We start from the raw sequence: 15661 nt of genomic DNA on the forward strand, positions 1-15661 counted from the left end.
TCCTCTCTTCCTCTCTTGCCTCAAGTCACTTCAGAAATGTACAAGCGGGAACATTCAGAGGGCAGAGTATATCTGTGGTGGAGCTCATCCCCAAAGTTATTGGAGGTGTCTCCGAACTTAAGTTTTCTTTCCTCTTTTTACTCTATCTTAAAGAGTTTTAGGCAGGAGGAGGCCTCCAGGAGATTAAGTTAAACCTGAGATCTGAATTAAACCTAAGGGCATGGCAAGCCACTCCAGTATTCTTGCTTGGAGAATCCCATGACAGAGGAGCCTAGCGGGCTACAGTCCATATGGTCACAAGAGTCAGGCATGACTGAGTGACTAACACTTTCTCACTTTCACTTCAAGCCTGAAATTTACACACACAGAATTAGCTTTTGGGCTTACCTGGTGGCTCAGCGGTAAAGAATCACCTGCAATACAGGAGATGCAAGAGATGCTGGTTCCATCCCTGGGTTGGGAAGATCCCCTGGAAGAGGAAATGGCAATCCACTCCAATATTCTTGCCTGGTAAATTCCATGGACAGAGGAGCCTGGCGGGCTACGATGGTCCATGGGGTAGCAAAAATGTTGGACATGACTGAGTGACTAAACTACCACCTGTTGCTTGTAACCCTCTCTTGATTAAGGCAGCTACTGTCAGTCCTCTTGCACATACTTTTCAGATTGCACAGGGTCATCTTGGGGTTCTTTTCACATGTTTTAAACTGTCTTTGAGATTTATTTCACCCTAAATACACTTGGTTATGTGGATAAACAACTTAGATGGGGCTGGCATGGAGAATGTTTGCCAACTAACATTCGAGCTTACAGAAGCCCGAGTCTTTAAATAAAACCTAATGAACAGCATTCTAGTAGCTCAGAGGCTCATGTGCCTGTTAAGTCCTTATTTTCCACCAAGGAGAAGTTGAGCATCCATGGTTCTGGATGCTAAAGCTGTGAATACCTTTTCCTTTTTTGTCCTCTTTTTTTTTCTTGGGTGGCGGTGGTGGTGGTGGAGGCTCCTTTTTCACTTTTTTATTTGCAGCCGCCTGAGGAGGTTTTTCTTTTGTGTCTGCTGGCTGGTTTTCTTTTTCTTCTTCGATGAGCCTCTGATGAATTTCAGCAGCTACCTGGTTGTATAAGAGCAATACTTCAGTTAGTGCACCATTTATGAAAGATGATAACTATGTGGATTGAGTCATCACCCAATGTCATTGAAACCTCTTTTTACTGAAACAACCATGCCATGTACTGAATCTTTACAGAACACACTTCGATGTTTCACTTAAATGGAAACTGGTCTCTGTCCCGAGATGTGGCTTCCTGAGGCCCTCTGTGGGGCAGCCACTCACTTTCTCAAGCCCTGCCTGCCATGCGTCTTTCTATTTCCTCATTGCTGCCTCCAAACCTGGAAAGCTCCATAGTCATACAAGCATTTCTTTCTCAATCTCAGACCTACGGATTGAATGCTCACTATTCTTCCAAGTTATTAAACTTAGAGGCAGAGTACATTACGGGGAATGCCAAGCTGGATGAAGTACAAGGTGGAATCAAGATTGCCGGGAGAAATATCAATAACCTCAGATACGCAGATGACACCACTCCTATGGCAGAAAGTGAAGAAGAACTAAAGCGCCTCTTGATGAAAGTGACAAAGCTGGCTTAAAACTTAACATTCAAAAGATGAAGATCATGGCATCCGGTCCCATCACTTCATGGCAAATAGTGGGAAAACAATGGAAACAGTGACAGACTTTATTTTTTGGGCTCCAAAATCACTGCAGATGGTGACTGCAGCCATGAAATTAAAAGACACTTGCTCCTTGGAAGAAAAGCTATGGCCAATCTGGACAGCACATTAAAAAGCAGAGACATTACTTTGCAAAACAAAGGTCCATCTAGTCAAAGCTATGGTTTCTCCAGTAGTCATATATGGATGTGAGAGTTGGACTATAAAGAAAGCTGAGTGCCGAAAAATTGATGCTTTTGAACTGTGGTGTTGGAGAAGACTCTTGAGAGTCCCTTGGACTGCAAGGAGATCCAATCAGTCCATCCTAAAGGAGATCAGTCCTGAATATTCATTGGAAGGACTGATGCTGAAGCTGAAACTCCAATCCTCTGGCCACCTGATGTGAAGAACAGACTCACTGGCAAAGACATTGATGCTGGGAAAGATTGAAGGCAGGAGAAGGGGATGACAAAGGCTGAGATGGTTGGATGGCATCACCGACTTGATGGATGTGAGTTTGAACAAGCTCTGAGAGTTGGTGATGGACAGAGAAGCCTGGCATGCTGCAGACAATGGAATCACAAAGAACTGGACATGACTGAGTGACTGAACTGAACTGAACTGATTCTTTCAAGTTCCTGTTATCTCTTGGCTTTCAATCTGGGGCATTCCCCTAAATCAGTGTTTCTCAATCCTTTTTTGTTGTTGTTTGTTTTTCGTTATTGATTGTTTTTAAGTCCGTTTCTCCTAATTACATTCCCCTCCATGAAATCTGAATACTACAGAAGTGTACCTGCCTATGTACTTTATATATGTCTGTGCTTTGTACATAGTGAGAATCTGTCTTGTTCTTCAGTCAAGTTTTGGGAGTCCATGCCCTGTATTAACTGGGCTCACGGACACTTGAATCCTGGGCTCCCATTCTATTCTAACACTAGACATCACTCCAGGAATGTACAGTGTTCATGGAGGACGGCCTGTCCCCCAGCTAACCACATTGCTGGTTCTTAACTTCCTCTCCCTGGGAGATTTTGAGCTTCTCTCTATATCTGTACTGTGCTTCTTTCGCTCTCACAGATTTCCTGGTATCAGAGATTAACTGTGTGGTCACAACACAACAGCTGATGAATGGGGTGGGGTGAGCTGCGGCTGGGACCCCTCCCTCTCCCTGCCCCGCCGGCCTCAGGAAAACCTTGTCTTGGGGCTTGTGCAGCTGCGGCTGTACCTGCAGTTAGAAAGACTGCAACTTTCAAACCATGTTATCTTCCAGATATATGTCCAGGAGTGGGATTGAATTTGAAAAACTGTATGTGTTAGTAGCTCAGTTATGTCTGACTCTTTGTGACCCCATGAACTATAGGCTCCCAGGCTCCTCTGTCCATGGAATTCTTCAGGCAAGAATACTGGAGTGGGTAGCCATTCCCTTCGCCAGGGGATATTCCCGACCCAGGGATCAAACCCAGGTCTCTCACATTGTAGGTGGATTCGTTACCATCCAAGCCACCAGGGAAACCGTTGGAAAAGAATAGAAATGTATATATGTATAACTTTGCCGCACACCTGAAACTAACACAAGATTGTTAATCAACTATGATCCAAGGGCGTTTCTCCAAAAGGGAGAAAGAAAACTTGCACACACCAAGGGGGCAGTAGCAACAAATGGTTGAAAACTTAAAAATCTCAGTAAGGCAACTGGTGAGGAAATGGAGGTCCAAGGAGTTTGTTTATTTATTAATGTTCTTCCTGTGTCCAAGTCTGAAGATATTTCTGGGGAGAATTGGGTTGGGGGCCTGGAGGAGAAAGGGGGAGTTGGATAGAGGTGAACAGAAAGATGAAAAAGGCACAATCTAATGTTTACCTTCAAAGAAGTTTGCTGTCCTGTGGGCAACATAGACCAGCCAATTCCTGTGCTCTCCAGATCCCCGCCGCAGAGTCCCACCATGCTTTACCACCGCGGCTCAGCATGTAACTGTCCTCAACTGTTCTGCGTGTTAGTCACTCAGTTGTGCCTGACTCTTTGCAACCCCATAACTGTAGCCTGCCAGGCTTCTCTGTCCATGGGATTTTCCAGGCAAGAATACTGGAGTGGGTTGCCATTTCCTTCTCCAGGGAATCTTCCTGACCCAGGGATCAAAACTGGGTCTCCCACATTGCAGGCAGACTTTTTACCATCAAAGCCTCCAGGGAAGCCTTCAACTGTTCTATGACTGTTAATTCTCATCTCCAATATTGAAATGGGCTGAGAGCTCTCAAGAGCTAAGCCAGCCCTGTGTCTTAGTTATCTCCATTGCTTTTAGCATCTGTGTTAATACTCATAGAAGATGTCCAGGAAAGGCTTATTGATTGATAGGATTTTAAAAAAAATAACCATATGCTACAGAATATATCCACAGCTTCTGGCGCAGTGGTCGAGAATCCATCTGCTAATGCAGGAGCCGCAAGAGATGTAGGTTCGATCCCTGGGTCAGGAAGATCCCCTGGAATAGGAAAAGGCAACCTGCTCCAGCATTCTTGCCTGGAAAATTCCATAGACAGAGAAGCCTGGTGGGCTACAGTCCATGGGATCATGAAGAGTTGGACACGACTGAGCGACTGAGCACACACACCCACCCACAGCTCTTTCGGTATTAGCAGAACCTCGGAGGGATACAGAAAGGTTTCAAAGAGCAAGGCAGTTTCTCTGGTGTGTGTGCATGTATTTTTTTAATCAGATGCTCTTTTGATAAAAATGAATTTCATGATATATACTGTACTTTCAAATTCTTGGTAAAACTGTTAACATTCTCCCCTAAATTGCAAGCAATTCATTTTTGAATCTGTTCTTGCAAGGCACAGTAAGTTAGTAATTTCCTTTAAAATTGGATTTTTCTCCTCTGTAAACAGCCTTGTGATAATGGTGATGGTGATTATCATTACCTGCATTTTTCTAGCCCACTTCCCTCAAACACCTCTGGGTCTCTTTCAAAAATTAACATAATTCACAGTATACCTAGTAATCTAGCTTGTAAGGCTGAAGAAACTGTAGAAATAATGCTTTGATATAGTGGGCGTTAAACATGACTGGTTTCTTTGAAATCATTGCATACCTGCTAATTAGAAGAAAGTTCTGCTAAAAATTAACATAACATACTAAGTAGATAGCTCTTGGTAAAGCTGCTGTGTACAGAAAAAGCCCAGGCTAAAGTTCTGTCATTTCAATTGCCCTGATCTCAGCTGGTCCTGTTCTCCCTGCATCACTTTATTGAATCAAGCCTCTCTTATTTGAAACTCAAAGTTCTCTTGTGTGTGTTAGTTGCTCAGTCGTGTCTGACTTCTTGTGACCCCATGGACTGTAGGGGTTCAGACTCCTCCACCCATGGAAATCTCCAGGCAACAATACTGGAGTGCATAGCCATTCCCTTCTCCACGGGATCTTCCCAACCCAGGGATAGAACCTAGGTCTTCTGCATTGCAGGTGGATTCTTTACTGTCTGAGCCAGCAGGGAAAGTTCTCTTAAGGTCATTTAGTGTCAAAATCATTTGGAAGTCTACTAGAAATATGAAGGGCTTCCTTAATAACTCACTTGGTAAAGAATCCACCTGCAATGCAGGAGACCCATGTTCAATTCCTGGCTTGGGAAGGTCCACTGGAGAAGGGATAGGCTACCCACTCCAGTATTCTTGGGCTTCCCTTGTAGCTCAGCTGGTAAAGAATCTGCCTGCAATGTGGGAGACCTGGGTTAAGTCATAAAATCAGGATTCAAATGTAATTATTGGGAATATTAATTACTAAACAATCCTTCCTCCTATGCTTTCTGTATGGTTTTCAAAAGTCTGCAAGCAAAGTGATACAGTTTTAAACAAAATTCTTAACATAATGATCTATTATATTTAGTTTCCAAAAAACTTTCATATTCATTATTTCATTGGATCTTTTCAGTCATTCAAGAAAGGCTAGGTAGAATGTCTCCATGTTACAGATAAGGACCTGAAGACTCAGAGAGGTTAAGTGATTTTCCTGAGATCACACAGCTTACCCAAGAGATGTGGCCAGGGCTCTTGGTGCTGTAGGATACTCTCTAAGAATCTAATATTTTAAAACTTATTTTCCTAGGTAATTTTAGTAGGATGCATAAGATTTGTAAAATATGTTTATGTTCAATTAAACAAAGAATGATAATTAATCAACTTCTTTTCTTAGAACTTTTAGATCTGGTTTCCTATTCTCTGATGCTTGATAGTTGTGGTCTTTGCAGACTACAGCTCATTGCCACTGCCATCATCATTTATATGAACATCAGTGTCATGAGCATAGCAGCAGAAGCATCTCAAGAATGTACTGAGGACTCAATATTGTGTTAGATGTGGGCATTATGCTACGTGTGGCAGATACAGAAAGTTTTAGAATTGTTAAGTATTCAGGAAAACATTAATGAGATAAAAATTATAAACAATAACCTAGACACTAAGAGTCAAGAGTAGGAGAGACAATAACTGCTACAAGGATGGGAAGAGCAAATGATCACAGAAGGTTTGGGCTTCAGGAAACAGACAACCAATTGGTTGGTAATGAAGGAAGTACTAAGACTTAAAGAAAGTGTAGGCTGAAGTCTTGACTTTAAAAATCTGGCCCTACTGGGCCCCATTCTTAAACGGCAAAGTTGACCTCTCTGTTTCTCTTATTTCTTCTAGGAAAAAAAAAAAAAAAACTTCTGGGAGATATAAATGTATACTGTGAACATTGTGTAAATTTTCTATTCATAGCATATTACCAACTTTGGAATCCAATGAATGAGTGTTACTAAAAGAAAATGTAATAACCAGCATTGCTTACCATGTGAGATATTGCCAAAGAAGACTGCTGCCACGTATCCATCACCATCTTCTCATCGGCCTCAAAGTTTAACTCTACACTTTCCAGCGTGTAATCGATCTTGCCCTTCAGGATGCTTTTTGTTTTTGGCTTGGATAAAGCTGACTCTGGAGAAATGGATCTTCGAGGAACCAGGGGAATTCTTGGGAAAATCAACAAAAAAGAAATATAAAGACTTTAACAGAATTCTATTTTTGTGGCCATGCTACTCAGTAAATTTTGTTCTCTTGTTCTAAGAAGAACCCTTTTGATGGAGAAAAGACTATGAAACACTGTATTCAGATTTTTATGATCCAGAGACTCTTATTAACAAGAGGAAACTAGAGACAAGCAATGCTAAAACATAATCTTTAGGACTAATTCTTGGCAATTATGAGGAAGGCAATTTTATGAAGAAATTCAATTTTGGAATTTGTCGGGATATAAACGTCCAACAAGGAATGAAAAAGCAAACCAAATAGATTTGAGATTGCTTCCCTGGTGGCTCAGATGGTAAAGCATCTGCCTACAGTGAGGGAGACCCAGGTTCAACCCCTGGGTTGGGAAGATCTCCTGGAGAAGGAAATGGCAACCCACTCCAGTATTCTTGCCTGGAAAATCCCATAGATGGAGGAGCCTAGTAGGCTATAGTCCATGGGGTCGCAAAGAGTCGGACATGACTGAGCGACTTCACTTTCTTTAATATGACTAGCACTCGGCTTCTGGAAATGAAAAGTTAAAAGTGGTATATATTATAATAGTCGTGAAGTCTGCAAGGGGTGTCTCACTGAGGTTTGAAAGCACCAGCAGCCCTCCCCCCACCTTAAGAATGGATGATGAACGGTTTTGCAAAGTGCTGTGAGAACGCAGAGTTAGGCTTTCCCCTTGCTCTCAATCATATTGCTGCTGCCCCTGTGTAGAGATTTTAGAGCTGCCCCTGGGAATGTCCAATCCCTGAAGGATCCCAGGATCTCAGAGGCTAACTGCAAGCAGTGATCCACAGATCAGAATGCTTACTGTGACTGGGATCCCGCTCAGTGATAGAACACAGGAAGGGCTTTCAGCTTGGGCAGAAAGGAGCTCCCAGGATGCCTTGGCTAAAACTTGAGAAGAGCATGTGTTTAGCTTGGCAGACTCAAGTTGCTGGGGAATGGAACAGTGATGCAGAAAGCTGGCTGTGAATTTTTGCAAATCACTGGCTTGGACATGTTTTGAAGCATCAGATGAGGTTTTCTGAAGCTGGCTCTTTGATTATCACAGTGTTTGGAATTTTGACAGTATACGGTGCCTATGGAGGCCATGTGTTTGTGACTCAGTACCCACCTACCCACAAGGCCAGTTGACACTTTAATAACCAAGTAATGCTCAGTCTCAGTCACTGAGACATATTAGATTCATGTGTTTAACCAGTTAAGGTAATGTTTGTGTGATTATCTCTAGACGTTGAAGATGGGGCAACAGGCATTTCTGAACACCTTGCTTTGGAGGACTGCAGTGGCGGCATATCATTTAAAAAAGGAATCTGGGTTTAGAATTCATCTACTGAGAAAAATTCTGGTCTAGCTAGTTCTCTCAATATCAGTAGATATTTCAGTAGATATGAACTAGAGCATGTCACTTGACTTTCTGAGGCTCCATTCCTCTTGGAAGAATACAAATATAATAATATTATCATTACTATTATTTTTGTACATCATTTGTTTTTAGTTAATACCATTATTATTACTATTAGGCTGTTGGAGGAATAAAATAGACAAACTATGTGAAAATGCTTGACGCTGTGCTCATTTCCCTACCCATGTTAAAGAGACTGGTGGACTGGTTGGCTGGCACATCCATTGGCTGAGAGTTCCAGGAGATACTTACAGCAGTGATTTGAGGTTGAGACTGGTGCAGAGTTGTTTTGCAGAAAATAAGAACTGGCTGTTCTTTTGCCCATCTCATTCTACTAACCAACATTAACAGCTTCCCCATTAGGCCTGACTTGCTATTTTGTGCTAAGAACAGAATGCACTGACACTGGGGACACTGAACCTTGGCCTCTTTTGATGACTCTTGATGGTTCATATCACTTTGGAAATTTTCTTATTGTTTTTAATTGCAATGTCCTCTTTCAGCACTGGCTGAGTTAAAACATTTATCTTGTATTTGTGTCAAAAAGAGGGTACAGATGTTCCTTTTTGTGTTTTCTTGCTTATGCATGGTCCTGACAGGGACATGATGGGACTAGATGGAAGAAGCCTACAGAGAAATGGGTCTCAGATCACTGTGGAATCCCGTTGTGCTCAGGCCATTTCAAATTCTTGATGGCATAAGGGAGGGTAAAACAAGAGATACTCACAATTAAAACAGTGCATGTGAGGAAGAATAGTTCGTTGTCATATTATGCAATAAAGATAATAGTTACCACTTATTGAGAGTCACTGGGACTAGGTCTCAAGTTTTCTGACTCTCAGACATGGTGCTATATGTTCTGAGGATTTCATTTTCTGCAGTCTTCATAACCACCCTACTTTTACAGATAACGAAACCAAGGCTTAAGAGAGTTGGGGGTGACTTTCCCAAATAAATTGTTTTAATTTATTTACATATAACTAGTAATTGGCTTAAAATGTAATTTTTATTCTACCCTTACCACCAAGTTTATTTTCATGCTGGTGGGAATCTGATGTTAGATCACTAAGAAGTTTCAGTCTCACAAAGACATAACCACATAAGTTTGAGTCTTTACTGTTTCTCAGTTTCCTATACTATAAAAGAAGACACATAATGCCTTGAAGTTTCATTTACATGATGTCACACACAGACACATCCATACACACAGAACAGCATGGGACCTTTCATAAAAGTGGTAGAGGGTCATGATCCCTTACCAGAAAGCCTTGTGGTCAAAAGTGTTTCAGAATTCAGAATCTGTATATACTATATATTCCCTACTACCCCCAGCAGCATGGTGGAAGCACTCCATAACAAAACACATTATATCTCTGCAGCAAAAATGAGTAACCAATGAGTAGGTAAGTAGAATAAATAATGCATATCAATAGTCTTTGTCAAAGTTAGAAAAGAAATAATTCAGTTTTCAGACCTTTTTTTTTTGGATTTTGGATTAGCAGATACAGGAGTGTGGTTTTATAGTGGTATTCAATTTAAAATCACAAAGCTTTATCTTCAGACTAATTACAGTGCAACATGATAGTCTGCCTTACCTAAATTGGCTTTCCAAAATATCTTTACTATCCAGTTGGACCAGTGGGACTCGAGTGAATCTCTTAGTGTCATCCATTGGAATTTTACATTCCATGGCCCTGTAATAATCTTGTAGGAATCTCTTCGTATCTTGGAAACGGTTTATTTCTGCCTTTAATAGCAAATATGAATGTTAATATCCAAGACAGAACAAGATAATCTGCACATATTTTCCATATAAGCTCTATAAACACTATTTAAAAACAGTAGGTTGAAATCAGCTTTCTAGAAACTAAGAGAAATGGTTTTTAAATGTTTATTTAAGATTTCATAAAAATTAAAGAAAGTTGGTGAGTTTGCATTCTCTTTACTTATTGAATATAAGTCCACTTAACAAGATGACATTCCAATGCCTCTTAATAACATTACAAAAGATAGGTTGATGTCTGAAATAGTGCATATTAGTCATTATTTTGACATTAGGAATTCTTTGTGCCCTATATTCAACCAATCAATACATTAACAAACATTTGAGTGTGTTTCATCATACATAACACATTAGTTGACTTGGGAAATACTAAAAGTACACATAAAATACATAATATACATACATATACTGCTATGAAAGAACTGAAACACAAAATAAGACTAGGTTTTGGTCCTGTAGGACTATGAAATGTAGCTGTGGAGAACTAACAAATGGTGAGGTGAAGTGATAATGAATATTTTTCTCACAGTTTCCATTCCTGATCAACATGAACAGAAAGGGAGGTCACTCCTCCAAGCTCAAAATAAAATGCCTCTGCTAACTTTGCCAGTAGGCATCTTGAGGGACAGGAAATGGAGAAGCACAGAGGAGCATCAGTTATTCATGACTCCCTCCCAGCAGGTTGTTTCCATTTGTGGCAATTGTGACACATATGTGCAGTGAGATCCTGCATATTGTCAGTTACACAGACCATGAGTTTTCCAACCTGCTCTCCTATTAGATGTCAGATCAGTTGGCATATCAGTGCTTCTCTCTGGTGGTGGAACCATGACCTTCATTCTTTGCTTTTGTTAGTAGGGTCACTTAAACCAGTTCAGTTCAGTTCAGCTGCTCAGTCACATCTGACTATTTGTGACCCCATGGACTGCAGCACACCAGGCCTCCCTGTCCATCACCAACTCCTGGAGCTTGCTCAAACTTAAGTCCATCGAGTCAGTGAGGCCATCCAACCATCTCATCCTCTGCCATCCCCTTCTCCTCCTGCCTTCACTCTTTCCCAGAATAAAGGTCTTTTTCAATGAGTCAGTTCTTCGCATCAGGTGGCCAAAGTATTGGAGTTTCAGCTTCAGCATCAGTCCTTCCAATAAATATTCAGGACTGATTTCCATTAGTATTGACAGGTTTGATCTCCTTGCAGTCCAAGGGACTCTCAAGATGGAAGCTCTTATGCAGACTTATTCCACAACAGCTAGTTAATTATTGAAAGCATCTTTTCTAAAAAGAACAAAACTCACCTGGTGTTCAAAGCCCTTTGCTGAACCTAACTCAGGATATTTATAGGGGCTTCCCTGGTGGCTCAGATGTAAAAAGTCTGCCTGCAATGTGGGAAACTCTGGATCGATCCCTGGGCAGGGAAGATTCCCTGGAGAAGGGAATGGCTACCCACTCCAATATTTTTGCATGGAGAGTCCCATGGACAGAGGAGCATGGCAGTATATTTATAAAGGGGTTCCTATATTCAGCAAGCAAGTAATGTTGTCATTTATGTAATAAAACATCAAGGAACAGTCTTGTACTGTCATATTGAGTTTGGAAAAAATAAATGTCTGCTTTGCATTGTAGTCTACAACAAAAGACAAGGATAGTTTCAATAGATTCGTTTTTGATACAGGAAAGGATAAACCAAATTGATCCTGAAAAGCTGCTCTCTGCAGTATTAATCTTTTCTAGATAAGTAATTGAAATAGGAAGAAATTCCTTTGGTTAATTCTATACTGTAAATAAAATTACCATTTATATGTTATCTTAAGATAAGATAAAATATGAAGAAGAGCTATGGCCAACCAGACAGCATATTAAGAAGCAGAAACATTACTTTGCTGACAAAGGTCTGTCTAGTCAAAGCTATGTTTTTTCCAGAGGTCATGTATGGATGTGAGAGTTGGACTATAAAGAAAGCTGAGTGCCAAAGAATTGATGCCTTTGACCTGTGGTGTTGGAGAAGACTCTTGATAATAACTTGGACAGCAAGAAGATCAAACCAGTCCATCCTAAAGGAAATCAGTCCAATGAATATTCATTGGAAGGACTGATGCTGAAGCTGAAACTCCAATACTTTGGTGGCTGACTCATTGGAAAAGACCATGATTCTGGGAAAGATTGAAGGCAGGAGGAGAAGGGGATAACAGAGGATGAGACGGTTGGATGGCATCACTGACTCGATGGATGTGAGTTTGAGCAAGCTCCGGGATTTGCTGATGGACAGGGAAACCTGGTGTGCTACAGTCCACAAGGTCACAAAGAGTTGGACACGATTAAGCAACTGAACTGAACTGAACTGATACTCAAGAGAATCTTCATGATACCACATTTACAGTGTGTGGCATGCAAATGTATTAATGAACCCAATTTGTACAAATTGGATATTGACAAATAAATTCGGGGAACTGAAGTATTGTGAGGCTATAAAAATTGTTAGTTATTAAACTATAAGCATTTTGGTTTAATAATGCTTATCAAATTAGCATTATTTGGTAAATATATTTAGAAATCAGGAAATTATTTCCTCCTTAACTTAGAGAACTGAACTCTTTAATTATGATTAAGGTTAGTAGGTCCTATTTTATATAATTGGTATTTCATACAGTGTTGGTATCCATGCCTCAGACTAACCCTGTTATAATATTTTATATAAAATATTAATTTATTTTGGGGGGACATAATTTGACTCATCATACAGCTAACTACAAATAAGATGCCATTGTACATCCACAATACCCATATAAGCAGAATTAAGACTGTTTTCACACTTGTGGTAGCTAGTAAATAATGCTTTCTCACTGTTTCTGTCTTCATAGAATCTCAGTTTTGAAAGCAATCTTAGAAATCATGTAGCATAGCATTTTCTAAAATTTGTTTTGTACAAACCTTGTCTTCAGTTCAGTTCAGTTCAGTTGCTCAGTCATGTCTGACTCTTTACAACCCTGTGTACTGCAGCACGCCAGGCTTCCCTGTCCGTCACCAACTCCTGGAGCCTGCTCAAACTCATGTCCAAAGAGTTGGTGATGCCATTTAACCATCTCATCCTCTGTCGTCCCCTTCTGCTTCCACCTTTAATCTTTCCCAGCATCAGGTTCTTTTCCAATGAGTCAGTTCTTCGTAACAGGTGGCCCAAGTATTGGAGTTTCAGCTTCAGCATCAGTCCTTCCAATGAATATTCAGGACTGATTTCCTTTAGGATGGATTGGTTGGATCTCCTTGCAGTCCAAGGGACTCTCAAGAGTCTTCTCCAACACCACAGTTCATAATCATCAATTCTTCAGTGCTCAGCTTTCTTTATAGTCCAACTCTCACATCCATACATGACTACTGGAAAAACCATAGCTTTGACTAGACAGATCTTTGTCGGCAAAGTAATGTCTCTGCTTTTTAATAGGCTGTCTAGGTTGGTTATAGCTTTTCTTCCAAGCAGCAAGCGTCTTTTAATTACATGGCCATAGTTACCATGTGCAGTGATTTTGGAGCCACCCCCCGCCCCCAAAATAAAGTCTCTCACTGTTTCCATTGTTTCCCCATCTATTTGCCATGTGAATTTTGTCTTATAGACTGTTAATGGGCTCCTGGACCAGCAGCTCAAGGGCCTGCAAAGTCTGTTATTTGATGGGCAGTTCCAATCATTAGGCTCTTCTTTTCACTTATTGAACTGAAATCTACTACTCTCTTGTAGTTTGCAGCTTTGTTTTTTTCCCTTTTTTATAGGATTCTGTCAATCCATGTAGAACAAGGCCTTTTCTGTTCTATTGGCTAGCCTTTAACTATGGAAACACTGATGACAAATCAGTGGTCAGAGGTACTCTCCCAGGAGTTAGACTCCCTGAGTCCAAATCCCAGTTCTCTCTCGATTGGCATGTGGCATTGGTCAAATTACTTCATCTATGTTTGCCTCGGTTTCCTCATCTGTGAAATGAGCATTAAGATAGAATGTACAGCCTAGGGTTCCTGTGAAGGTTTAATGTATTGCACATGAAGAATCCTTAGAACCATGTCTGGCACATACAGATTAAGAATTTAATACATATTAGCCTTTGTTTGCTGTCTTTTCCTTTACCCTCTTTTTTTCCCCCCTAGTTGGTTTTAGATGTAGATTCTGTGTCTCAGGGAGAGTCTGAAAGGCAGGTATTGTGGGGTGTAAGAGTTATGCCATTTTCACAAGAGGTGCATATTGCTTGGACCTCTGTGAATGATTTACAAGTATTCTCTAATCCCTTTCCCTTCACTATTGGATTTCTGTTATTTCTACCCTAAGCTTTTGACACACCTTTACCAACATTCAATCTCTGTTGACCCAAAGTGGCACCCCAGGGGCATCACCCCAGTGGGTTTAGGCTGCTGGGTGTCTCGCCTTCAGACTCAGCACAATCCACGTCTTGCGGCTCTCTCCTGATCCCAGAGCTGGCAATCAGTGAGGCAGCTCCTGTGTCTTAGGCTTCTGCCTCCAGTGGTCCACGATTGTCTCCTGGAGTGCTGGGAGTCCTCGCCGTCAAAGTCACTTGTTGAACAAGAATGTACTGAACACCTCCTGTGCACAGGTCTGGTGAGCCTCAGCTAACTATCCTCATTTCTGGCAATAACTTCTGTAAACTAGCCAGTTCAAGACCTGTAAGGTACCCTTTTCCACTGTATCCTCACTGCTATTTCTTAGGAAAGAATACTTCTGTAGACTCAGCTTGATTACCAAGAAACCCTTCATATTCCCCTCAGTGTGAAGAGATTATAGACAGGTTTCTCCCTAACTCCAAGCTCCTGATCTTCCTTGTCTGAGAGTATTTACTTTAGGAAACTTGTCTTTGTAAGCCCATTGTCTGTCACTTTGAGATGTAAATCTCTTCAGATCTTTCCTCGGGTTCTAGGAACCAGAACTGTCTCTGTCAAGGACCTGGGAACCACCTCTTTGAGATGGAAGCATATGAGGTGAAAGAAGCAGCCTTAAGTCCCTGTCCTCTGGGAGGAGAGGAGCCTGACTTAGGAAGACATCTTGCTCCAAGCTGTAGAACTACTTGCGTCAAGAAGAGAGGAGAAAGTTTACTTTTCCTTTAGGTGAGGCCAGTTGAGAAACACAGGCTGCCCATGACACCCCACACCACTCCAGCTCTTAGAAACACTCCAGCCCTTCTTCTTGGGAGAGCTGGGTCTCCAGACTTGGTCTGTGCTCTCTCCCCTATTGTTGATGAGTTTCTTGGAATAAAAATCAACGTCTGCCTCTTTAGCTGGTCCAGCACGATTCATTATTTCAATGGGCTGCAAAAGCAAGTTAATCAGGTTGTTCTGATGAATGGTCTGTGTTGCCAATCTGGACACAAATGTTTTTCAGGAATCAAGTGCCCGCTGAGACTGATCTTCCCATGTTCTGCGGCAAGGCTTCAGGTGTCCACTGCAGGGAGATGGCGAGGTAGTGACCCAGGACAGACATCATCTCTGTTGTCCCCTCCACAGCTCCAGGCTACCTGGAAACAACTGGTGAGGTGTTGCTTGAGATGTTCCCAGTTCTGGTGTTTGCTTGAAATGGTTTATTTCAGCTGAATTCCTTAGCAAGTTGGGGCTCAAGACTGGGTCGGGTGCTCTGAGTGAAATAAGCTCCAAACAGCCCCTTACATTCCCAGAGGGGTGGTTAACAGGAGGGCTATGGCCATAGAGGGCAGAATCTGTGTCATTCTGACCAGCC

General features: G+C 41.4%; 1 protein-coding gene across 1 annotated transcript in view; it reads right to left on the bottom strand.

Annotated features, from left to right (window-relative positions):
• The window catches only part of LOC133046424 (sperm flagellar protein 2-like), a 189072-nt gene that overhangs the window by 59596 nt on the left and 113815 nt on the right, over positions 1-15661 (bottom strand). The window contains exons 24-26 of the mRNA XM_061129237.1: positions 9752-9903; positions 6525-6705; positions 947-1112 (exon numbers count right to left, since the gene is read on the bottom strand). Coding sequence (XP_060985220.1) covers positions 947-1112; positions 6525-6705; positions 9752-9903 — 499 coding nt within the window. The remainder of the gene's footprint in view (positions 1-946; positions 1113-6524; positions 6706-9751; positions 9904-15661) is intronic.

Source organism: Dama dama, chromosome 25, assembly GCF_033118175.1.
Source record: "Dama dama isolate Ldn47 chromosome 25, ASM3311817v1, whole genome shotgun sequence".
Lineage (NCBI taxonomy): Eukaryota > Metazoa > Chordata > Mammalia > Artiodactyla > Cervidae > Dama > Dama dama.